Source organism: Oncorhynchus keta, chromosome 11 (assembly GCF_023373465.1).
Source record: "Oncorhynchus keta strain PuntledgeMale-10-30-2019 chromosome 11, Oket_V2, whole genome shotgun sequence".
Taxonomy (NCBI): Eukaryota; Metazoa; Chordata; class Actinopteri; order Salmoniformes; family Salmonidae; genus Oncorhynchus; species Oncorhynchus keta.
In genome coordinates this window covers 45,577,192-45,602,628 of record NC_068431.1, presented here as the reverse complement: position 1 = coordinate 45,602,628, position 25,437 = coordinate 45,577,192, and the positions used below count along the sequence as shown (strand labels likewise).

Genomic DNA, 25,437 nt, shown 5'->3' with positions numbered 1-25,437 from the left:
AAGCGTTCTTAGTGTCCAACAAGCTTTCTCTACCCTTAACCTTGTTCTGAACACCTCCAAAACAAAGGTAATGTGGTTTGGTAAGAATAATGCCCCTCTTCCCACAGGTGATATTACTACCTCTGAGGGTTTAGAGCTTGAGGTAGTCACCTCATACAAGTACTTGGGAGTATGGCTAGACGGTGCACTGTCCTCTCAGCACATAAACTCAGCAGACAACCTTGCTCTCCATTCAGCTCCACTCTAATCTTGAGGGGCGTTACTTTAAAATGCAAATCCTTACATTGCTAGACCGCAAGATAGGACAATGATAGAGATTCCGTGCTTGATGTTAAATTGCAGTCTCAGTTGCTCCTATTTCAAAATGATTTGGAGCACAGTTGAAAAGTTAACATACTATATACAATGGATTGATTAGAAAAATAAAATCAGTACTTTCCCATGCGTGAGATATAAGAGGTGGGCGTGTGAAGAAAGTCAATATGTGTAGTGCTAGGTCAAAAAAAAAAAACGTACACCCAGGGTCCCACGACCGAGTTTGGGAAACCCTCAATTGAGCTATGGTCTAATGAACACCAGAAAGGTAGGATGTGTGTAAAGGCCCTATTCATCGAAATGGTACGGGCCAATTTTGTGATGTAACACGTGACATGTCGGATGGGCTGGGTGACAACCAAATGTATTGAGAAACATGGCAGAGAAGAATAAAGGTGAGAAACAAGTTAGCAATATCAATATTTTAAATATATTGCCATCGCTACCTATATCACAAAACGTAGTCTTTAATCTGAGTAAAGAGGTCAAATACCATCAAACAAATGCAGTTACGCTAATGCACATGAACATGGTTGTCCTTCGGAAGGTTAGCTAGCTAAGGTAGAATGTGTAACGTTTTATGCTAACAATCGCAGTTAGCTAGCAAACGGATAGTCGAAATGCGGACCAGCGTCCTTCGTTTGCTAGTCCCCACGCCTGCTATTCAGAGGGGAGTGCTATGTATTTTGTCAAATGAGATTTTTACTAACTCCATGTTGCTAGCTAGGTTCCAGTGGCCTGGGTGTGTTGGTTGGTAGCTAGGTTTGGTAGGCTAACTACTGAACTAGCTAGCTACAACATTTTACATACTACGACAAACATTGGGCTAGTTCAATCACTTCGAAAATGTATTACCCCTTAGCTGTTATGACATTACAGTATGTCTGACTGTTTACTGACAACTGCGGAGGTCTCATGGGGGGGTAGTGTGAAGGAAGGCCATGTTATAGGACCCCGCCTACTTGTTTTACACTGAACCAAAATATTAACGAAACATGCAACAATTTCAAAGATTTGACTGAGTTACAGTTAATAAGAAATCAGTCAATTGAAATAAATACATTTGGCCCTGATTGGGAATACAGATATGCAAATGTTGGTCACAGATACTTAAAAAAAAATTAAGGTGGGGTCATCGATCAGAAAACCATATGGTGTGACCACAATTTGCCTCATGCAGGGTGACATCTCCTTCGCTTAGAGATGATAAGGCTGTTAATTGTGGCCTGTGGAATGGCTGAGCGAGGTTGCTGGATATGGGGGGAACTGGAACACGCTGTGGTACGCGTCTAACCAGAGCATCTCAAACATGCTCAATGGGTGACATGTATGCAGTCCATTAAAACCTGTCATTTCCAGCTTCCAGGAATTGTGTACAGATCCTTGCGACATGAGGTTGTGCATTATCACGCTGAAACATGAGGTGATGGCGGTGGATGAATGGCACGACAATAGGCCTCAGGATCTCGTCACTGTATTTCTGCATTCAAATTGCCATTGGTTTAAAATGCAATTTTTGTTCGTTGTCAGTAATTTATGCCTGCCAATACCATGACCTCACTGCTACCATTGGGCACTCTGTTCACAAACCACAAACCACTCACCCACACAACAGAAAACATCTGCCCGGTATAGTTGAAACTGGGATTAATTTGTGAAGAGCACACTTCTCCAGCGTGATAGTGGTCATCGAAGGTGAGAATATGTGCTTCACTGAGATGGTTTGTGCAGAAGTTCTTTGGTTGTGCAAACCCAGTTTAATTAGCTGTCCAGGTGGCTGGTCTCAGACCATCCCATAGGTGAAGAAGCCCGATGTTTAGGCCCTGGGCTGGTGTGGTTGCAAGTGGTCTGCAGTTGTGAGGCTGGTTGGACGTACTGCAACATTGTTAAAATTATGTTGGAGGTGGCTTATGGTATAGAAATGAATGTTAAATTCTCTGTCAACAGCTCTGGTGGACATTCCTGCTGTCAGCATGCCAATTGCATGCTCCATCAAAACTTGAGACATCTGTGGTGTTCTGACGACACCTGCACATTTTAGTGCCTTTTTTATTGTCCCCAACACAAGGTAATCATGTTTAATCAGCTTCTTGACATGCCACACCTGTCAGGGGGATGGATTATCTGGGCAAAGGAGACATGCTCACTAACAGGGATGTATACAAATTTTGTGCACACAATTTGAGAGAAATAAGCTTTCTGTGCGTATGGAACAGCTTGTGGATCTTTTATTTCAGCTCATGAAACATGGGACCAACACTTTACATGTTGCATTTTTTAATATCTTTTGTTTCGAATCTTCTAGTATCACTGATAATGCCAAGGAGGGGGGGGGAGGGATACTATTTGAAACTATTAACAGGACAATTCCATAAAACTGAATGAAAGGGTTACACTGTTTTGCAGGATATGTCAAAGATTTGCTGTCTGCCAGGCCAGTGTGTGTGTTCTTGACCCAGACAAAGCTGGGTCAAGCATCAGCTCTACTGAGCTAATCACAAGTCTGTCTGACTGAATGAGAAATCGACACCCATTAGATGTCTTTGGGCTGGTCTGTTTTAGGCTTGTACTTAATGCAGCTTTTCCCATTCTTGGTCCTCTAGGCCCCAAGAGGTGCATGTATTGTTTTTTTAAACTTAACATAGCGGCTTCAAATGATCAAATTTGTTTATTTTTTTAAATTTATTTTACCCCTTTTTCTCCCCAATTACATGGTATCCAATTGTTTTAGTAGCTACTATCTTGTCTCATCGCTACAACTCCCGTACGGGCTCGGGAGAGACGAAGGTTGAAAGTCATGCGTCCTCCGATACACAACCCAACCAAGCCATACAGCGCCATCCAACCGGAAGCCAGCCGCACCAATGTGTCGGAGGAAACACTGTGCACCTGGCAACCTTGGTTAGCGCACCCGGCCCGCCACAGGAGTCGCTGGTGCGCGATGAGACAAGGATTTCCCTACCGGCCAAACCCTCTCTAACCCGGACGACGCTAGGCCAATTGTGGTGCGTCACCCCACGGACCTACCGGTCGCGGCCTGGGCGCTGCAGTACAGCGCCCTTAACCACTGCGCCACCCGGGAGGCCCCAGATGATCAAAGTTTGACGAGTAGTTGATCATTTGAATCAGCTAGGTCAAAAACCAAAACCAAAACCAAAAATATACCAATTCCATGGCACATGGTTCATTGAACTGATACACAAAACAATGCTGGATTCAAAACTTAGTTTTTCATTTAAAATGATTATACAAAATTCTTGCAACCAATAGAATGCTCAGCAGATTTTGCTGCAACTAGACAGAATCATTACATCACTTGTTTTGGTACTGCACGTATGTAGCTTGTTTTTAAACAATTGCAACATTTACCTGGAGCTAACTCTGTAAATAGCACTGCTGGGTGATTTGAAAAGTCAGTAAATCGAAAAATAATATAATACTCTTAGCAAACATTTGCTTCTTTAATTTGCAATCTGTAGACTATGTCAATAGAAAGGTTCAGAACTTTGGTGAAATAGCACAGTTAAATGTATATAACAAATGGAAATCGAAACTGGATGGTGGGACTAAAAATAACAAAAGATAACTAATGTAAAATATAATGTCTGTAAAATATGTCTGTAAAATGTATGTATAAGCTGGGAGTATATGTGGGGATTGGAAATTATGCAGATCTACCCCCTAAAACAACCACCTAACTTAACTGTCTGGCATCCGACGTGGCGTAAGATACACAATGCACACATTATTTCTACTGTTGAGGCCATCCAACATGCATTTCAGTGTCTTGCAAGGTCACGTGAGCCAAGGACGATTAAGCGTATGACACATTTTTAATTATGACTTGTTCTTCTAGATAAGAGTGAGGAGACCTTTGAAGTCATGGACGTAGTAGAGTATGCCAAGAAACAGAGATGGTGGAACAAAGTATTTGGCGAGAACTCTGGGCCCGTAGCAGAGAAGTATAATGTTGCCACTCAGCTTGCCATTGGTGGAGTGTCTGGCTGGTGAGTCGATCAGTCCTGAATGTGTTAATATTAAACAGAACTAAGCCATGAGAATCTGGTGGAGCAATTTAACCGGTTAAATTACTTGGCAGTTCTCTGTTTTGACTGCTGTGTTTCCTCTTAGGTGTGCAGGGTATTTGTTCCAGAAAGTTGGGAAGCTGGCAGCTTCGGCAGTGGGTGGTGGCTTCTTTTTCCTTCAGGTAGGGTTCGACTTCTTTACGTCAATTTATTTTCTTGTTTTGATAATCCTTAGTTCTAAATGACACCTGACCAATTTTATTGAGCCACATTTAACACAGATTCTGACACTGTGTTATGACCATAGACTATGGCCGTGTCCGAAATCTGGCTTGCCTACTACTTATTTAAACTGCATACTGTGTACTAATCATACTACATACTATTTAGAATGTACTGTTTAGAAAAATAAAAAGCAGTAAGTAGCTAATATTAGCACACTAGGCTCAACCTACTGAGAATGCAACATCTAATGCACAGTTGCAGTGATTCCTACCATTCGTTAATTTTGGTACAGCGCGTCCCCGTAGCTGTTTATCAGCTGTTGTCAAACTCACACACAGGTTTGACAACACACTCAAAGATGAATCTCTGGCCTCCTGAGGGGCACAGTATTCTAAAGCACTGCATCGCAATCCCAGGCTGTGTAACAGCCGGCCATGACCGGGATACCCATGAGGTGGCGCACAATTGGCCCAGCGTCGTCCGGGTTAGGGGAGGATTTGACCGGCTGGGATTTCCTTGTCCCATCGTGCTCTAGCGACTCCTTGTGTCGGCCGGGCGCCTGCAAGCACCCTTCGGTCGCCAGCTGTACAGTGTTTACTCCGACACATTGGTGCGGCTGGCTTCTGGGTTAAGCGAGCAGTGTGTCAAGAAGCAGTGCGGCTTTGGCAGGATCGTGTTTCGGAGGACACATGGCTCTCGACCTTTGCCTCCCCCGAGTCCGTAGGGGAGTTGCAGCGATGGGACAAGCCTGTAACTACCAATTTGGATATCACTGAAAAGGGGTAAGAGTACAAGAAACAGAATAACAAAAATACTATTCTCTTCCTCAAGTGTACAGTGAATTCTACTAGATGAAAATACAAAATGAGTATGACATCCTGGCATTTAAAGCATCCAACATTTTAGAATGTCACAAACGACTATGGACAATTATGGAATGTAATACATGGAGGATATCAATAGCCCTTTGTATGGAACATATGGGATGACAAATACACTGATAGAAATTAGTTTGCTGTAATTATTTCTCAATGCAACCTTTGCCTAAGTACTTAGCATTAGGAAAGTGTAAAATGTGCTGTCAAAAGCTTTAATAGTATTTTTCACTGTTAAAATGCAATATGTTGTTGCAAGCTAAATGTATCATTCTGGGAGAAGTAATCAAGTGAATTGTCTTTTAGAATGATTTTGTTTGTGAGGGCTTTGTGTGCGTGAGCATTGCAAAATAAATCTACACATGCCAATAATTTCATCCAAACTGCTTGCGCGCGTCAACGAGCATCTGCGTAGCCAGGCACTAAAACAGAACTTGGTTCTATTTTTGATGCTTGAAGCGCTGCAAGTCCCGCCTCTCCAATCTCCTCATTGGTTTTTAGGACCATATACTAGAGGTCAACCGATTATGATTTTTCAACGGCGATACTGATTATTGGAGGACCAACAAAAGCCAATACCGATTAATCGGCCGATTTAAAAAATATATATATATTTGTAATAATAACAATTACAACAATACTGAATGAACACTTATTTTAACTTAATATAATACATCAATTAAATCAATTTAGCCTCAAATAAATAATGGGAACATGTTCAATTTTGGTTTAATAATGCAAATACACTGTTGGAGAAGAAATTAAAAGTGCAATATGTGCCATGTAAAAAAGCTAACGTTTAAGTTCCTTGCTCAGAACATGAGAACATATGAAAGCTGGTGGTACCTTTTAACATGAGTCTTCAATATTCCCAGAAATTTTAGGTTGTAGTTAGAGGAATTATAGGACTATTTCTAGCTCTATATACCTTTGACTATTGGATGTTTTTATAGGCACTATAGTATTGCCAGCCTAATCTCGGGAGTTGATAGGCTTGAAGTCATAAACAGCGCTGTGCTTCAAGCATTGCTAAGAGCTGCTGGCAAACACAGGAAAGTGCTGTTTGAATGAACGCTTACGAGCCTGCTGCTGCCTACTATCGCTCAGACTGCTCTATCAAATATCAAATCATAGACTTAAATATAATATAATAAACACACAGAAATACGAGTCTTAGTTCATTAATATGGTAAAATCCGGAAACTATCATTTCGAAAACAAGTTTATTCTTTCAGTGAAATACGGAACCGTTCCGTATTTTATCAAACTGCTGGCATTACATAAGTCTAAATACTGCTGTTACATTGCACAACCTTCAATGTTGTCATCATTACGTAAAATTCAGGCAAATTAATTACGGTCTTTGTTAGGAAGAAATGGTTTTCACACAGTTCGCAACGAGCCAGGCGGCCCAAACTGCTGCATATATGCTGACTCTGCTTGCACAGAACGCAAGAGAAGTGACACAATTTCCCTAGTTAATATTACCTGCCAACATGAATTTATTTGAACTAAATATGCAGGTTTAAAAAAAATATATACTTGTGTATTGATTTTAAGGAAGGCATTGTTTATGGTTAGGTTCATTTGTGCAACGACAGTGCTTTTTTCACAAATGTGCTTGTTAAATCATCACCCGTTTGGCGAAGTAGGTTGTGATTTGATGATAAATTAACAGGCACCGCATTGATTATTTGCATATTTGCATCGCTGGACAAGCTAGTTAACTACACATGGTTGATGATATTACTAGTTTAACTAGTGATTATGTTATGTTTTTTATAAGTTTTATGCTAGCTAGCAACTTACCTTGGCTCATTGCTGCACTCGTGTAACAGGTGGTCAGCCTGCCACGCAGTCTCCTTGTGGAGTGCAATGCAGTCGGCCATAATCGGTTACCGAGTGTTATGAAAACTTGAACCGGCCCTGATTAATCGGCCATGCCGATTAATCGGTCGACCTCCAGCATATACCCAGGTGGGTGATTGGACGCTGAACTGAGGTCCACACTCCAGTCCAGTTGGTGATGGTAATGCACCTTAAAGTTGGTTTTCAACCGACATATAAAGTTCAAAGAAGATGAAGACAAAAGAAGACTGAAGGAGGAAAGATTACAAGAATCTGTGGCTTAATTGCCGGAGTAGAGGACCTTGTGCATTTCAGATAAAATAACAGCCCAATGTTTATATCCCTGAACAAATGATCTAGCTAGCTAGCTAAATGGCCATGAATGTTTCATGTGTTTCGACCTGTCCCCAAATTAATATATGAGGTTGAGTTTGTTTTGATATTTCAAACTGCGTGTCCTCATTGCGTCTGGTGTGGAAGGACAAAATGAACATGCACGCGGACACACCTGGTCTAGTCAACATTGCATTTATGCCTTGTATCATATACATGTTTTGGAATATTTGTTATCTGTATATTTTTTTTCTTGTTATTTTCATTGTCATTTAGGTCATTATTGTGGAGTCACTACAATGTTGTTGATCCATCCTCAGTTTTCTACCATCACAACCATTTAAAATCGTTAATCAGTTTCCTTACTGTCCTGCAGCTCAGTTCAGAAGGACGACTGCATCTTTGTGTCTGGGTGGTTTTAATACATCATCCACATCATAATGATTAACTTGACCATGCTTAAAGATATAGTAAATGTTTGATTTAATATTGTAACCGATATACCAATCACTGAGGCTGTTGAAAGCTCCCTGGTCTTTGTAGTTGAATCTGTGCTTGAAATTCAATACTTGACTGAGGGACCTCACAGATGTATTTATGTATGTATTGGGGACAGAGGAAGGAGTAGTCATTCAAACGTCATGTCATCCCCTATTATTTCTCAGAGTCCATAACTTTCGTGATTAGTTAAGCCAAATGTGACTTCTGAACTAATTTAGGCTTGCCTAAACAAAGGGGTGAATACTTATACTTATGGAACAAATTCATTATTTAATTTGTAAACATTTGTAGAATTTTCTTTTCACTTTGACATTATGGCATATTTTGTGTAGATCAATGACAAAAAAAAATACAATGAAATCTTTCAATCCCACTTTGTAATGCAACAAAATTGGAAAAAAGTTAACGGGGGTGCATACTTCATATAGGCACTGTATCTCTATGGTTATGATGACCAAGTCACATTGCCATTATTGGTGGGTGTGATTCATTTCCTTCCAGATTGCCAATCACACAGGATACATCAAAGTGGACTGGAAGAGGGTGGAGCGTGATGTAAACAATGCCAAGAAGCAGCTGAAGTTGAATGCAGAAAAGCCCACTAAGGAAGTCAGGACAAAAGTGGATGAGGTAAGGGGTTATCATGGTCTATTACAAAATGGTGGATGTTTCTTCTCTGATTCATGTTTTAATATGCTCAGTACTAAAATGATTTTGAAGTCATCCACACCTTTTTTTTTTACTCCAGAGTATAAAAGAGAACAATGTTAAAGAACAATACTCTGCAAAACTTTACCATCGATTTAAGGGTGCTTTTTCTTTTTTGTCTTACCAGGTGCAGACATTTGTGAAGAAGAATATTATCCTCACAGGAGGTTTTGCTGGGGGATTTCTGCTGGGCTTGGCCTCTTAAGAGCCTCTCATTTCGGTCTTTACTTAATATTTTTGTCTCATACAAGGCTGAAAACAGCTTAAACCTAAGCAGCTATCTAGATATGTAAGTAGACTCCATTGATATCATATGTCAAGCAAATTCATAGGCTTGGTGGGTTTTTGGGCATGTGTCAATTTGAAAACAGCCTTTTAGATACTATGTCTGTGGTTAAAGTTTATGCATGGTCTATGCACATATGGCAGGAGCATTGGCTTTAATTTTTCTACAGGTTGTTTTGGTATGGTACTTATTTGAGAGATTTTTCAGATCCACTTCAATAGTTTTATCTGTATGCATTCAGATGGAACTCAGGGTTCTCCCCAGGAATTTTTTTAAACAAGGTGTTTCTGCTGAGTATGGCTGGGGGGTGGCCCGGAGAGGTGTAGTGCCCCCCTTTGGACTCTGTTTATTTATTTATTTATGACGCACCTCTAACTGCCATTTCCTGCAATCTAGAGAAAAAATGGCCTATGATACATAGTGGAGCAGCACCTTTTACATTCTTTGGGGAGAACCCTAGAACTGGAGCAAAGCCCTTTAACGTGTTTTGTAACATCCTTCATTTTCTAAGTTAAGATCAACAAGGTTGTTATGTGTTTAAATGTTACTTCAAACCGAAGGGTTTGAGTTAAAAGCATGTACATGTATGAGTAAATATTGTATGACAGGACTAGGCCACAGTAACACAAGTTTGAATGGTATTTGAAGTTATATTCTTACCTGAAAATCAGTGACTTTTCAAAGTATAACTCAAAGAAAATCATGGGTGCATATTAACCGTCCCCAATAGTATTGACTTATGCAGTGCAGGAGGTTCGTGTGTGAAGTATTTATTTGAGACCAAGGAGTGAGACGGCAAGACTGGACATATGATTTGGCTTTCTAATTCCCTGCTTAAGAGTGAGGCGTGTCATGTGTGTAAGTACAGGCTGTGCGCATTATCAAAAGCTAGGGTGTATTCATTATTTGGATTCTGTTGTAAAATGTAGTGCAACGGAACCTGTTTACTCCAAACGGAAAATGTTTTGCAGTGAAAACAAGTTTGTTCTTTCTGAAAAATTCAGGTAGGTTCTGTTTGCTTCCTCGTAAATGTTTTTTGTTGCAGAGCTTTTTGCAATAGACAACATTTTACAACAATCAGGCTAATGAATACACCCAGCATACAAGGCTTCTGTTTAACAAACTATGGACAATTATGAATGTAATACATGGAAGATATCAATAGCCATTTGTATGGAACATATGGGATGACAAATACACTGATAGAAATTAGTTTCCTCTAATTATTTCTCCAATGTTTGTTATTCTCAATGCAACCCTTGCCTAAGTACTTAGCATTAGGAAAGTGTAAAATGTGCTGTCAAAAGCTTTAATAGTATTTTTCACTGTTAAAATGCAATATTTTGTTACAAGCAAAATGTATCATTCTGGGAGACGTAATCAAGTGAATTGTCTTTTAGAATGATTTTGTTTGAGTTTTACTGACTGCGTCCTCCTAGGATAATTGACTGTCAATATAAACAACTCTATTACATTACAACACGGATGGGCAACTCCAGTCCTCGGTGCCTGAGTGGTGTCACACATTTACCCCGGCTTACACAACTGTGACACCAATCAACTAATCATGATCTTCAGTTAAAAATGGAATTAGTTTAATCAGCTGTGTTTGCTAGGAATGGGTTAAGTGTGTCAGCACTCTGGCCTCCAAAGACGGGTGTTGCCAATCCCTGCATTAGAAGCATTGTTATTATATTCTACAGTTTCAAGTGTCTGCAATCATGTCAGGATGCAGAAGGGCTTTTAGGCTCTGACTTCTGTTCCCTCACAAACCCTAAACTACCAAAATAGAGTGGCACACTCCATATATAAACTCCCAGTAAATTATTGGGTATTTACCAACATTTTGGCATCACTGTGCCTTTGTCAGGCTAATGTCATGAATACTTGAACCAGGTTATGTAGACAGTGCGATTAGTGTAACCAATGACAATAGTGAGGGGTGTGTCATAATGATTAAGTTAATTAGTGAAACTATTCAACAGTTTATGGCATATTAAATATTAGGCTATTATCATATAGAAACATAATTTAATATTGTGCATAATATTAGCATCAACATACATTGTTTTGTATTTGATATGTTACATGTAGTATTTTGGTTCAACCTTAATGCATAATAAGCATCATCAACAGTGGGAACATATTAGGTGTATGCTAATAAGCTGTAGAAAGAATATACATTTGAGACTTGTTCATATGCAAACCCTGAGCAGCAGACTTCTCACCTGCATGCTCACAGCACATATACATAGCTCTTATCACATCACCGCACCTGCTCTCTCTGTACTTGTTTGCCTGGAAGAAAAACACAGTGGGCCAAGTTAATGTAATACATGAAACCCAATCAGATATCAAAACATTTATTCACATCATATAAATAGGTAGGTAATGCTGTGGAGGGGGGGGGGCCTACGAGGGTTTTATAAATAAGCATAAACCAGAGGGTCTTGCGACGGGTACACAGAGATGACCAGTTTACAGAGGGGAATAGAGTGCAGTGTCCGATAAGGGCCATTTTTGGACATAATTAATTACGTGGACAAATATTATGACCCATTAACCACCAGTAGATATTACAATTATAGATGTTAAACTCATGATTTTATACCTGTTATTCAAGACTTACACAATATTTGCTGCGAACGTCTCCGGAATCCCGGGTGTTTACTCAAATGTCGTCCGACTGGATTGGCTGCGCTACGGACTTTGCTGATTAAATTGCAGAATAATAATTATATTATTTTGTTTGTCTATAAATGTATTGTTTTTGTGGATAACGCACGACTAAAAAAAAAAGTGTACGCTTTTGAGCGCTAAGTGGTAATAGTTTGTTACACTAATGTAGGTAGGACCACAGACTTTACCAGCCTCTTGGCAACAACGGAATATTGTTTCTGTAACAAGTTTTGATAGAAAAGTCGCTGACAAGCTAGCTTTAGCTTGTGAAGTTTGAGAGATAGCATAATTGATCCTATTTTTTTTTAGAGAACAAGACCGTTATAGTACTATAACATGGCAGTGAGCGCAGTACACCTCGAATCAGATGCTTTTTTGGTTTGCATGAATCATGCATTAAGTACCGAGAAGGAGGAAGTAATGGGACTCTGCATCGGGGAGGTAACGTTTGCAAGCTAGCTATTTAGCCAAATCATTTGATAGCAAGCAATAACTAGCCTGCTACCAGTGGTGTGTCCAGAACATTTGAAATGGGGTGGCCAAAGTGGGGCATAGACCCAGTTTAGGAGGGCAGGGCATCATATTTTAATGCAAGGTGTATTTTTTTCAATGTAATTATGATGGTTCGACATTACAGGTATAATATGCCCATATACTCGCGCTAACGCAAGTTAGCATTGGCCCGCGAAACTACCTCTAACTTCCTTCATACTGGACACATACAAATGGTATCCACGCGTTCACCTGACTCTGGGGAAGTGGATAAAGCTTTTTCCGAAAAACTGGAAAGGTTGATGTGGGGGAGGAGGTGTGGTGGAACAAGTATTGTTAGCATTGTTATGTATCTTGCTAGTTGGATCGAATTCTCAGTTAACTGGCCAGAGAAAGGTTGAGTAACATTAGCCAATTTGACTGATCAAATCATTGAATTGATGGTGTGAAAATGAGCTGGCTAATAAAGTCAGACAGCAAACTTAGATGAGATAACGTTAGTAACCTAACCAATTCGCTATAGTATTAACTGGTATGCGACTCCTTGCTGTTCCTCAAGTTATAACGTGTTAGTTGCTTACTGGAGCCTGGCAATCTGTGTGAAATGTTAACTAGCTAACGAACTAACTACTATCTGTGAACTAATGTTTTCCCTCTAACGTATCTGGTACTTTTTCAGAATGAGAGAATTAGGTGAAAATTAGGCGTTGCTTGTTAAACAAGTGGATTCAGGGATGAGCTGGAGCTGGGCCTTGTTTAAGCTGGATGCCACTATAGAGTTGAAAGGAACACAACACACTTTCCCTCTCTCACTTTTTAAATATAGTGTGGATAAAAAGGGGTATGGCAGGTGTACTCTCTGCCAAAAAGAGAGCCTTTGTTGGCATGCTCTGCTGGCACATTGTAGAGCAGATGTCCACAGGCAGAAAGTGTATAATGTAATAATGTGCAGTGTAGCCCAAATATATTGCCTTTGTTGTGTTGAACGTGATAGTAACACGTGTGTGAGTGTGGGGGGCTTATTTAATGTTTTACTCAGTGAATGTTATTTTTGCATACATGTAGCCTTGTGCACTTGATCGAGGTCTACTATAGTGGTGACTATAATAGAGCAAAAATAGAATGCCTGTTTGTTTCATTCTATTTCTACTTTAAGTTTTTTTTTTTTGCCCAGGTGCAATATTTAGATGTGTGTGTGTGGTCACAAACATTCTATCATAAAGGCTGTCTTGGCTAACTGCAATATTAGTGTGTTGTTTTTTTTCTCAAGACTTGAGTGTCATTTGCTGTAAAGTCTAGGCATCAAATAAATTGCTTTCTTTACATTTTTTAGCTGTGAGTTAGGTTCACATTAACCACTTTTTTATTTTACACACAGAGACTGATCATGTAGATATTATTTTGTTGTCTAATTAGTTAAACCTGCGTTTCCCCCTAGCACAGATTCTTTTTTTGCATGTTTCGGGGCAGAAAAAAGTGTCATCTTTTTGGATCCCCACCTGACACTATTAGAAATCCATTACTAAAGTCTTGTTACGGTGTTTGCATTCAAAGTCAGGATTGTATATAAGGGTATTAGCATACAGCAGTAAATTCACTTGAAAGTGCCATCCAGAGTGTGAATTATATTGTGAGATTCTGGAGGTTTCTTTTTTTTTTTTTAATGGGACATCCTACGTGTGCCTGCACACATGGGCTTTATAGTAAAGATGTAATTTAACTAAAAATGGATTACCTTTTTTAATGTGTCAAAAACATAATGACTGGTTGTGTTCATATCTGATTGTCATACGAATCACTCTTAAAAAAGTAGGTTACCTGTGCATGTTTTTCTACTCCAAAATAAATCTAGCATTTGAACACTGCACAGTGCACCCGCCATTTGAATGGAAAGGGACATCTATTACAAACACCATACGTGTAATGATGCTAAGCCTACAAAGTGGTGTGTATTCAAGGATGCCAAGTGAAGCCAGGCTTTTTACAATAAGGAAACAAACATATACAATTATTACACATTCATGTCTCTCTGTTTCATAATTTTCCCTCAATTCACAAGAGGCTGAATCTTATTTCACTAGAGAAAACATCTGAGCGAGGCAAACGGCGCCCCTCTGTCTTAGTATCTGGAGCCCAGATGCTTTCTCTGTTGAGATTGACGGGTCTTTCTGTCATAATTGTCAATATGTTCAGAGACGATCAATCAGAACTCAGAATTTCTGGGGGTGGCCAATCAGATTTCAGGGGGGACCCTAGACACGCCTCTGCTTTCTACATGCATGCATATTATCTACCTTTAATGTACCCTTTGTTACATTCATATTCTCAATTGGCCTATACCTACAACTTGGTATTAGGGGCACCTGATATTGATTCTAGCTGGCTACCCTGTTAATTCTTCTGCTTTCTAAAAGTCACCTGGTTTGTTTACATAGGTGGACACCAACCGCATCGTCCACATTCATTCTGTTATTATTCTCCGACGCTCGGACAAGAGGAAGGATCGCGTGGAAATTTCGCCTGAGCAGCTGTCTTCAGCGGCAACCGAAGCAGAGATATCCTTTGTGTGATGTCTCATTCAATAACTTAAATCTCTGTCTTTTGGTGGTGCCTTGCAGGTCAGTGTGACATACTCCGTGACAGAGATGTCAGTGTGACAGGTAGCGGTATCATAGAATTCCTGAGGCCATTGTCTCATTTTGATCATCAATTTCCTTAGTAAGAGCTACAGGTTGGCTGAAATGACTGGACGGCCGATGCGTGTAGTTGGTTGGTACCACTCTCACCCCCACATCACTGTGTGGCCATCACATGTGGGTAAGAACCAGAGCACCCCTCCACCACATCAATGCCACACTGTTAGTTCTCAATGTCGTGGCAAACTTTTTCAGTCAGAGTGTCTGAAAATCATTCATTTTCTACAACAGATGTGAGGACACAGGCTATGTATCAAATGATGGACCAGGGCTTTGTTGGACTGATATTCTCCTGCTTCATTGAGGATAAGAACACAAAAGTAAGGATTAATGACAGCTATTTTAAAATATATGATGTCATTTTGATTTACAAAGGGGCTTCGAACAAATTCAATAATTATTTTATCTTAGACCGGTCGAGTTCTCTACACCTGCTTCCAGTCTGTCCAAGCCCAGAAAGGCTCTGAGTAAGTATGCCCCTGTTTGGACACCACTGTTTGCGGTGAAATGAATATCCTATCCAGATGTTCGTTAAACAAAATTAAGTGTTATTAGATAATTTAATTATTTCTCCCTCATGACTTAATCAGACAAATATTTAATTGATTGTCTTTTGACACAAATACTGAATTACATCCCTGATCTGTGTTGATAAAGGTACGAGAGAATTGAGATCCCAATTCATGTGATTCCACACGAGGCCATTGGGAAAGTGTGCCTTGAATCAGCAGTGGAGCTTCCCAGAATCCTCTGCCAGGAAGAGCAGGACACCTACAGAAAGATTCACAGGTAGGTTGCCTCAGAAGCCCAGGGGAGCATTCAGTTTGGTTCAGAGTTGGCTACGTTGCGTGACTGTTTTTACTGAACGACATGTTTCCCCAAAACAATGTGCACTGCTCTTCAACAGCCTTTGATGATGTGTGTTTGCTCTTATTTCGTGGGTGTGTGGCGAGCTTTGGCCCGATCAATATGGGTGTGACCATTTGAAATCGCAAAACTTGTGCAGCCCACCATACACAATCGCGAAGGTTGTATTTCTGATCATTTGTCTGACTTGCAACACTAATGTCGCATAGGCTACTAAAACATTGTCGAACACGGTAGTAAAAAGAGAGACAAAACAAGGGGGAAAATGTAATTCTACTCAGTCATTTAAATGGGAGCGTTAACAGCCAGCGCTCCCATTCAAATGCAAAATCCGGTAATAAAGTTCTCCAGACTTCCAATAGTCAAGTCAACGAGATGAGATTTGGATGGATGGCCCCGCAAGACTAACTGGTAGGTACCTCTGATTTGGAGTGTGTTGAGCCCCCTCTGCAATTGCCTTTGCCACGCAGAAGATATTTCCCCTTTGTCTACCATAATAAACAAAATTGTCTTGCAGCAAAGACTGGTTCCAGAAGAAAATACTATGAACTCAAGGCAGCTCATTGTGTATTGCTCATTGTTAAGAGTAATTTCAGGATTTCTTTTCTTTGCAGCTTAACTCAACTGGATCCGATCACGAAGATACACAATGGCTCAGGTTGGTTTCTATGTATTTGTTGATAACTGATATTTAATTGTGTCAGTATGCATATTAATATCCCCAACGATGCATCTATGTCTTGACTGCTTTCTTACTCCACTTGACGTGTGTGCGTTTCAGTCTTCACTAAGAACCTGTGCAGCCAGATGTCTGCTGTGAGTGGTCCCCTGCTGCAGTGGCTGGAGGATCGTCTGGAGCAGAACAAACAGAACATCATTGAGCTGCAGCTGGAGAAAGAGAGACTAACTCAGGAGTTGGCAACGATGTGAGAGGGAGAGAGTTAAGGAATAGACACGTGGGCCTACCGAGTGGCGCAGCAGTCTAAAGCACTGCATTGCAGTGCTTGAGGCGTCACTACAGACCCGGGTTCAATCCCGGGCTGTGTCGCAGCCGGCCGCGACCGGGAGACCCATGAGGCGGCACACAATTGGCCCAGCGTCGTCCGGGTTAGGGGAGGGTTTGGCCGGCCGGTATGTCCCATTGCGTTCTAGCGACTCCTTGTGGTGGCCTGGGTGCAGTGCACGCTGACTTCGGTCGCCAGCTGTACTGTGTTTCTTCCGACACATTGGTGCTTCTGGGTTAAGCGAGCAGTGTGTCAAGAAGCAGTGCGGCTTGGCAGAGTCATGTTTCGTAGGACGCATGGCTCTCGACCTTTGCCTCTCCCTCGTCCTTACGGGAGTTGCAGTGATGGGACAAGACTATAACTACCAATTTGGATATCACGAAATTGGGGAGAAAAAGGGGTAATGTTGACATGTTCCTCATAGTGCCATAGACCTTCTAACACGAGAGCAAGTGACTAAGTGAATCTCCTCATTGCTAACTGAATGCCACCACACACACCCTAGGGAGTGTTTTCCTGTCATCCTCTGTGTACTATTAAACACTACTGTATTTACGAGAACATGTCACTATTTCTCTTTCTTTTAGTTCTTTGGCTCTGATTATTGGATGTGTTTTTCCATATTGCTGATATATTTATAATGGATGGTGCGATGTACTGTGAGCATGGAAGGATGTCTCATGTGAATTGCCAATTCAAAATGTGACAACATAGTATATCCAGGTATTTGCTTATTATAAAGTTTAAAAAAAATAGTTCTATGTTGCAATATGTCATGCTTTATTTGTGCTCCAAGTTAAATCAAAGCCATCTCCTTTGACAGCTATTGGATTTCTTGTACATATGAATGTTTTCATAAGGTATTTCATGGAAATGCAGAGTTTTGAGTCCTGAGTGAGGCATTTTGTCTGAAAACCTCAAATGTTGATTCTCATAGAAGGGCAGAGGTACAATTTTTGTAATTAACTATTTCATACGAGATGGGGGAGATGGGATATTGCTTTATATCCGTTTGGAAAATACAGCGTTGTTAGCTAAACGATGTCTACATGTGAATGTATGGTGTAACCATAGTAGCTTATTTAGCAGCCATTGCTTAGTCATTGTGTGCCTTGTCATGCTTGTACAGGTTCTGTTGTTTTGAGGGATTAAACTGATTTTTCTCTTTATGACTCACCATCTTAAATATTTGTGTCAGTTGACTGAAGCCATACCAGTTCCAAATCTAAAAAATTGGGCGAGCAGTTTACTTAATGACTGGCTTCATCTATCATTACACCAAACACAATCAAAAGTAAATGTTGTTTTTAGTACAGGGATAGGTTAGCATGGCACCAACAGCACATTTTGCAGCACATTTTGACGTTGATTGGTTAAAATAATAATAAACATTTTCAGGTGGCCTGGTTCTGTGTGTCTACTATAGAAATCATGGAAACAAATAATGTAGACAAGGTTTGAAAATATTATCTTCTGATCATCTCTGTGTGTCTTGAGAGTTGCTATAGGAACAGCTTTGCCCATCAGCTGGAGTGGTATTCTGGCTGAGTCATGCCGCAGCGCTCACGTCAGGGAGATGGAACGAGCAATTTCCTGAGCCATCTTCATTATGGTCTTATTGAGTGATGCCTCACAATGCTGAAATAGCTTTCCGTGAGGTGAAAAAGTTGCTTTGTGAGAGGAACTATAGAAGGCCCTTTTAGCAGTAACGCCAACCAGAAATCAGTGGCAACTGCAAGGCATCATGTACGTCAGGCGATGTACACGGTATTAAGGCGTTTTGATAACATTAGATTTAATGTCTCTAAAGCTCACTTGAAATCTGGCAATCTGAGTGCTTTGGCTGCCATTCTAATCACAATAATAATTACCCTCATTACATCCTCAACCATCCACAAACCTTATTTGGTATTCCACTAGGTAGAGGCATTGTTCTCCAGAGATACAAGGCTTTTTGCATCTCAAAAATGAAAGACAACAGATGCTGAAATGGCCAGATTACCGGAGTAAATATGTGCTGGATTCTTAACTTGGTTTTGTGTAATCACATTTTCATCAACAACCTAACACAGATGCTCTCATCAGTGATTCTCTGTGGATGGTGTTTGCCTACGCAGCATAGCATTGCTAATGTGAGATGGCATTGCTTGCATCATTCACTGTGGATCCGAGACTCTCCAATATAGGGGTGGAGGGAAGGGAACCCATGATTCTCGGGAAACGGAGGTTTGGTGACAGGTTGATTACGATAAACTGCTGACCGGGAACTGTGTCTGCACCATTGCTGCCTGCTGTAATTCATGGTGACTTCTGCCTCAGCCCGACCTAGGTTATAGAACTGTAATATATTGCTTCAGAATAGATAAATGGCTAAAGTCATCCCCTGTTAAACCTTTCAGATGACTTTAACATGCTACATTATAAGGGAATTCTGTTCAGGTGTCATTCGTTACCAATGACACAAATGAAGCATTTAGAAGAAAAAGTGCATCAGACTAATTTGTTGTAGATTTATCAAAGTACTGCCATTGCAATCTAATCCAGAGGGGAACATCTATTGTCGGTGGACCTATTCCAAGCAATAATTACAATTAAAATAGAGACAAGATCAAATATTTCAGCAAATTCTACCCCATCCTTCACTATTCTGCAGTAGAGGCCTCACGTTGATGACTGAACGTTTTTCAGATTGGATGTTTGGACTGATGACTCCAGTTTTCCAAGTCTTGTTTGGCTTTCCTTTTTTTCTCTCTCACAATCTGCTGTTGCTATGGAATCCTTGTGCGAGACCAGTGGCCATGACATCATCCCGTTTACAGTAGACAGCCTCTTTCCATCCCCCAAGGACTCGAGCAAGGGACAGTGGTTGGTTTGATGGACACGCGTCAGCTGTAATTCACTCTATGGATGGAAATAGCCACATTGTCGTATCCCATTGTTTGTGCTGGAAAGAACGCTGCTGGTCTTCTCCGTTAGCACTACAAACTAGGACTATTCATCTGTAAATATGTTGCAAATGTTTATAGGAAATAGAGGCATTCGAAACAAAACTTCCCTCGCTATTACTGGAGCTGAAACACACATGCAGGTGCAGTAGGTTCCTCATTAAGTCTTAGACCGTTTTGGAGGTGACACTGGACAGGAGGGAGAAGTAGAGGAGAGCATTAGCGCGTAATTTTAATTTGACACAAAAAATGTGTAATTTGCATAAATGTAGTTTGTTTTTAGATAACCAATATGGCCCCTACTATGGAATCGATGTTGGTGGAGTGACGTCATGTCATCATAATTCTCAATCATCGTCAAACAATGGTATGACAAACATGTATTTCCACAAGGGGGCAGTGCAAGCCTACTTTTACACATCAAGGGGCCGCTGCTGCTGCTTGCACAACATGTGTAGGGATACAGCCCTACATTTTCAGCACATATCTAACACAACAGTTAAAAACGTTGATTACTTTATCGTACCAAATCCTGTATATTTACCTATATTCACATGCAGGTTGCAATCTTGTTAGTCTTATGGGTAATTAGTCCTATTACTGTGAAGCCCCTCTGGTTGTGGAGGATGTGAGGCAAACACACAGAGATATAGAGAAAGTGACGCTCCACCGCAATCACAGCAGTTCTCCTCCCATCATTTCTGTGTTTATTAGTTCTGGAAGAAGTGCACCTTTTATTGAGTGAGAGGAGTGAAAAACTGCAAGCCTCTATAAATCAGAGTGTGTATGGAGGTCAGGGTGGGGAATGGGAGCGGGGGTGTAAGGCCAGCCCTCGATGGGACACAACAGGGAGTTGGCTGAGGCGGACACAGAGTACGGCACACAAGTGCATTGCTAGCTTCAGGGTGAGGTCTTGATGAACAGTCACGTCCCAGATAGTGACAGTGCTTAATGACTATCTCTGAAATAGTCAGGGGCCCATCGGACACTGTCCTCTGCAAACACACACACACTGCTCTTAAAGTGCCTCAGTGAAAACCAGATGCCATTTTACTTGGCCCCTGAGAGAAAAACTGTAAATGTTAATTTTGCAGGATGTGCTTTTCTTAATTCCCCAAAGTGTATTTTGTTAATTCCCGGTTGGGAGTTGAGCGTCTAGACAATGATGCTATTTTAAGCTTGGAGTCAGGCAGTAAATGCCCCTCCTCTCTCATTTCATACTCTCTCTCTCTGTTGTTCTTTCTTGTTCTCTCGCTCGCTCTCTCTCTCTCTCCTCCCCTTATTTATACAGGTCAGTCAACCATTTCCATCCCCCCTGTCCCCAGAGATATCACCTGATATGTGGGTCTATGTTGTCATCTTCCCCTCTAGGCTGTGTTGAAGGACATCCCTCACTAACATCACTCCAGAGGCTTCACACTGGGCTCCCTGTTCTTGTCCCAAAGACTAAAATACACTTACTAAAAATGACTGAATATAACAAGAGAAAAAAATATGATTCCCCCTCAGATTAATTCCAGATATTGCATACATAGATAACATGTTACTGTTAACCCATATTCTTTGTGCAATTTTTGGGATACGTTTTGGATCCTGATATTTTTGGAGCCTGTGTTCATTTACCATTTCCAGCTCATGGCCTGAAGAGTGTTTAAATCACCACCTCTCCCACCAAGAGGACCTTCATCTTTCAAAGCCCTCGCTGTCTTCTGGTTCCCAACCTATAAACTCTAAAAGTATTTACGTCTTTGATTTAGTCTGAGATGTATTAATCCATTAGAGAAATGGCTTCCCGTTCGGCGTTAAGTCCTGATGCAGTTTTTTTGCTCATCGTGGGCAGTCAGTAGCAGTGGCTTCCCCTGTTTTATTGACTTATTTCAATTGAATAAACATTCTGTGACGTCGTAAATCACAGCACACGTGAACAAAAAAAAGAAAAGAAAGATGAATGTGGCAGTTACAGGTGAGGCAGGAGTTGAAGTGAATACTAAAATGTGATTGCATTTCCCAGGCCTGAACCATGGCAACATATTATTCACTCCCAGAGATCTAACCCTATTGCATTTACTGTCTATGTTGCGTTTCCTGGCTGTGAGTTTAAAAAAATGCTTTGGGTGGACATATCTGCTAATTTCCTCTATGCTAGTTTCATTAGCCATCATTCATAGCCTTGGCGATGGAGAGGTACATTGACCACATGACGGCAGAGTGCCAGTAAACCATTTGATGACTTCCATTTTCTATAAGTATATAAAATGAGATATGAGAGGGTAGATGAACAGGTGCACACTTCAGATACACCAGCAGCAGCTCCCCTAATGGGACACGACATTGAGAGGATGAGTGAGCTGTGACACCCCCCTGTCTGTGTTCAGGAGCATGACTCTCTGGTCCCAGCCCTAAAACTCTGTCCCACACTCCTCCAGACAACCTTCTCAGCTTGACAGACCTCCCCAGTTTAGTGAGTTGTGTTTGGATTTTTTTTTAAATGCAGGAAACATGACTATGTGGTTCAGTCAGATGAGTCAAGATGTGGCTGCTTGGTTCATTTGTCATCATCTGGAGGGAAGATAACACTGGTGCCCAGTCAGCCTCTTGTTCCTTCAGTTGGGCTGCAGAAAGTAGCCTTTTGTTGCAGTGAGTTGAGCTAAGCTGAAATGAATGCAGTCCCCCTACCCTTTTGAACAATTAGCATTTTCCATGTCCTGTTAAACATTAGTCAAGTGCAACAAATGTGCCACTGTTTGGAGTGATTTCACGTAAGTGGCTCCATGTATGAAGGGAAGGCCTTTTTGTCACACTGTCACTGGAGAGCACCAAGCATAGAGGGAGTTACGGTCGGTTTACCCTGCTGAAAAGGATCCAAATGTGCCTCCCAGGTACCATGATGCATCAACATTTGAAACCATGGTTGGTTGGAGTGTGTGTGCAGAGGAGTCATGTCCATAGGGGGCACGTGCCCCCTCAGATAAAAAAAGTCATACATTTTATTTTTAAATATATATGGTTATTCAGCATTCAGATGTGAAATGATTTACTAGACACAATTTTTAAGCCAACATTTTATCATAATTATTTATAAATAGATCTGCCAGTTGTATTTTGCAGAGGTGGTACACTGACTGGACCAGACCATTCTCCTTCCAAGGTGCACCAAGGAAGAAAATATATGCTAGTGTAACGGCTAGCTTAGTTAGCGGTGCGTGCTAAATAGCGTTTCAATCGGTGACGTCACTTGCTCTGAGACCTTGAAGTAGTGGTTCCCCTTGCTCTGCAAGGGCCGTGGCTTTTGTGGAGCGATGGGTAACGATGCTTCGTGGGTGACTGTTGTTGATGTTTGCAGAGGGTCCCTGGTTCGCGCCTGGGTATGGGCGAGGGGACGGTCTAAAGTTATACTGTTACACTAGGCAGGATGCTAGATACTCTAGTGTGTGCAAACAGTATACTCAGTAGCGGAGGACAGAGTGTCGACTGTCAAGTGCCACACAGTGTTTTTATTTGATTTTAGCTGGCGGGAATGAGCAGGAATCACCTCGCAGGAGGTATGTTTGGAAATGAATTTGATCAAGCTATATAACCTATTGATTCCTTCTTGATTAATAAAAAATACAAAAGTCTCCGTAAAACTAGCCACCTAGCAATTTTATTAAGTTGGCTTTAGCTAGCCAGCGAGATAGTGTAGGTTCCCAATCCCCCAACCTCATAACTAGCTCCCAAGCCTTTTCAGGCTATCAATCAAGTTAGAGTAGCTTGTCTAACTATCTTAGCTGATATGCCTGCTGGCAAGCTTGCTAGACGTTAGAAAATACTCAAATTGCTTTGACCGCTCACACCAGTATAAATCCTTTTTCGAGCTGAAAGACGATGGCCAGAGCTTACCCGTGATGTTGCACAACGATGTTTGTCAATAAGTCATTGTTTTACTCAAAGTAGGATATATTTGGGCTTGAGGTGCCAAATCCAAATGTGTGACTTCGGATGTTTCTGAGTCTTACAGGTCTTTTCCAATGAGATGACATGCAAATTATTTTCAGCCTACATTTAGTTTCAGGGCTAGGTTTTATTTCAATGTTACCACCCACCAGCATGGCAATGTTTATTAAATCAGAAGCACCTGCTACAAAGTTATTCCTATTCTCAAGTCGTCTGAGAGCCTAGCAGCGTTTCTCTGTAGCCTACACTTGGGTTTCAACAAGATAAAACAGCCACAATGTCAAAATGGGCTATATCGTACAAATTCATGAAAACAAACATGAGCTTTTTGGTCTTAATTTAAGGTTAGGGTTTATGAGTGTGGGTTTATGGCTGTGTTAACTAGTGACAAACCTACACTTGGTCAAATGTAGCAAATTCAAATAGGGGGTTCAAGCCTTTGTTTTTGCACCTCCCATTTTTTTTTACCAGGAAATGATCATAGTCCATCCAATAATGCTCCAAACCGTTCACTAGTTAGGCTATCCATATTACCAAACCGTTCACTAGTTAGACTATCCATATTACCAAACCGTTCACTAGTTAGGCTATCCATATTACCAAACCGTTCACTAGTTAGACTATCCATATTACCAAACCGTTCACTAGTTAGGCTATCCATATTACCAAACCGTTCACTAGTTAAACTATCCATATTACCAAACCGTTCACTAGTTAGGCTATCCATATTACCAAACCGTTCACTAGTTAGACTATCCATATTACCAAACCGTTCACTAGTTAGACTATCCATATTACCAAACCGTTCACTAGTTAGGCTATCCATATTACCAAACCCTTCACTAGTTAGACTATCCATATTACCAAACCGTTCACTAGTTAGGCTATCCATATTACCAAACCGTTCACTAGTTAGACTATCCATATTACCAAACCGTTCACTAGTTAGACTATCCATATTACCAAACCCTTCACTAGTTAGACTATCCATATTACCAAACCGTTCACGAGTTAGGCTATCCATATTACCAAACCGTTCACTAGTTAGACTATCCATATTACCAAACCGTTCACTAGTTTGGCTATCCATATTACCAAACCCTTCACTAGTTAGACTATCCATATTACCAAACCGTTCACGAGTTAGGCTATCCATATTACCAAACCGTTCACTAGTTAGACTATCCATATTACCAAACCGTTCACGAGTTAGGCTATCCATATTACCAAACCCTTCACTAGTTAGACTATCCATATTACCAAACCGTTCACGAGTTAGGCTATCCATATTACCAAACCGTTCACTAGTTAGACTATCCATATTACCAAACCGTTCACTAGTTAGACTATCCATATTACCAAACCCTTCACTAGTTAGACTATCCATATTACCAAACCGTTCACGAGTTAGGCTATCCATATTACCAAACCGTTCACTAGTTAGACTATCCATATTACCAAACCGTTCACTAGTTTGGCTATCCATATTACCAAACCCTTCACTAGTTAGACTATCCATATTACCAAACCGTTCACGAGTTAGGCTATCCATATTACCAAACCGTTCACTAGTTAGACTATCCAAACCAAACCCTTCACTAGTTAGACTATCCATATTTACCAAACCGTTCAGTTAGGCTATCCATATTACCAAACCGTTCACTAGTTAGACTATCCATATTACCAAACCGTTCACTAGTTAGGC

General features: G+C 40.8%; 2 protein-coding genes across 3 annotated transcripts; both read left to right on the top strand.

Annotated features, from left to right (window-relative positions):
- The first annotated feature begins 553 nt into the window (after positions 1-553).
- Positions 554-10,328, top strand: LOC118390333 (FUN14 domain-containing protein 1-like). Of its 2 annotated transcripts, XM_035780788.2 has the most exons (6): positions 577-710; positions 2,263-2,383; positions 4,172-4,322; positions 4,447-4,522; positions 8,624-8,752; positions 8,958-10,328. In XM_035780788.2, the coding sequence occupies exons 3-6, from the start codon at positions 4,198-4,200 to the stop codon at positions 9,033-9,035; spliced, it is 408 nt and encodes a 135-aa protein (XP_035636681.1). In that variant the 5' UTR covers positions 577-710; positions 2,263-2,383; positions 4,172-4,197; the 3' UTR covers positions 9,036-10,328. The 2 variants fall into 2 exon arrangements, with proteins under 2 accessions (XP_035636680.1, XP_035636681.1); XM_035780787.2 differs by lacking the exon at positions 2,263-2,383 and having other exon boundaries at positions 554-710.
- A 702-nt stretch (positions 10,329-11,030) lies between these two features.
- Positions 11,031-18,026, top strand: LOC118390332 (lys-63-specific deubiquitinase BRCC36). Its single transcript, XM_052457321.1, has 8 exons — positions 11,031-12,236; positions 14,723-14,843; positions 15,018-15,104; positions 15,215-15,303; positions 15,395-15,450; positions 15,641-15,772; positions 16,465-16,508; positions 16,632-18,026. The coding sequence occupies exons 1-8, from the start codon at positions 12,132-12,134 to the stop codon at positions 16,778-16,780; spliced, it is 783 nt and encodes a 260-aa protein (XP_052313281.1). The 5' UTR covers positions 11,031-12,131; the 3' UTR covers positions 16,781-18,026.
- Positions 18,027-25,437: the final 7,411 nt, after the last annotated feature.

Coding starts and splice junctions, on each gene's coding strand:
- LOC118390333 (XM_035780787.2), top strand. Junction 4,323..4,446: donor ATTGGTGGAGTGTCTGGCTG/GTGAGTCGATCA, acceptor GTTTCCTCTTAG/GTGTGCAGGGTATTTGTTCC. Junction 8,753..8,957: donor TCAGGACAAAAGTGGATGAG/GTAAGGGGTTAT, acceptor TTGTCTTACCAG/GTGCAGACATTTGTGAAGAA.
- LOC118390332 (XM_052457321.1), top strand. CDS start 12,132: ATGGCAGTGAGCGCAGTACACCTCGAATCAGATGCTTTTTTGGTTTGC. Junction 15,105..15,214: donor TGTGTGGCCATCACATGTGG/GTAAGAACCAGA, acceptor TTTCTACAACAG/ATGTGAGGACACAGGCTATG. Junction 16,509..16,631: donor GAAGATACACAATGGCTCAG/GTTGGTTTCTAT, acceptor TGTGCGTTTCAG/TCTTCACTAAGAACCTGTGC.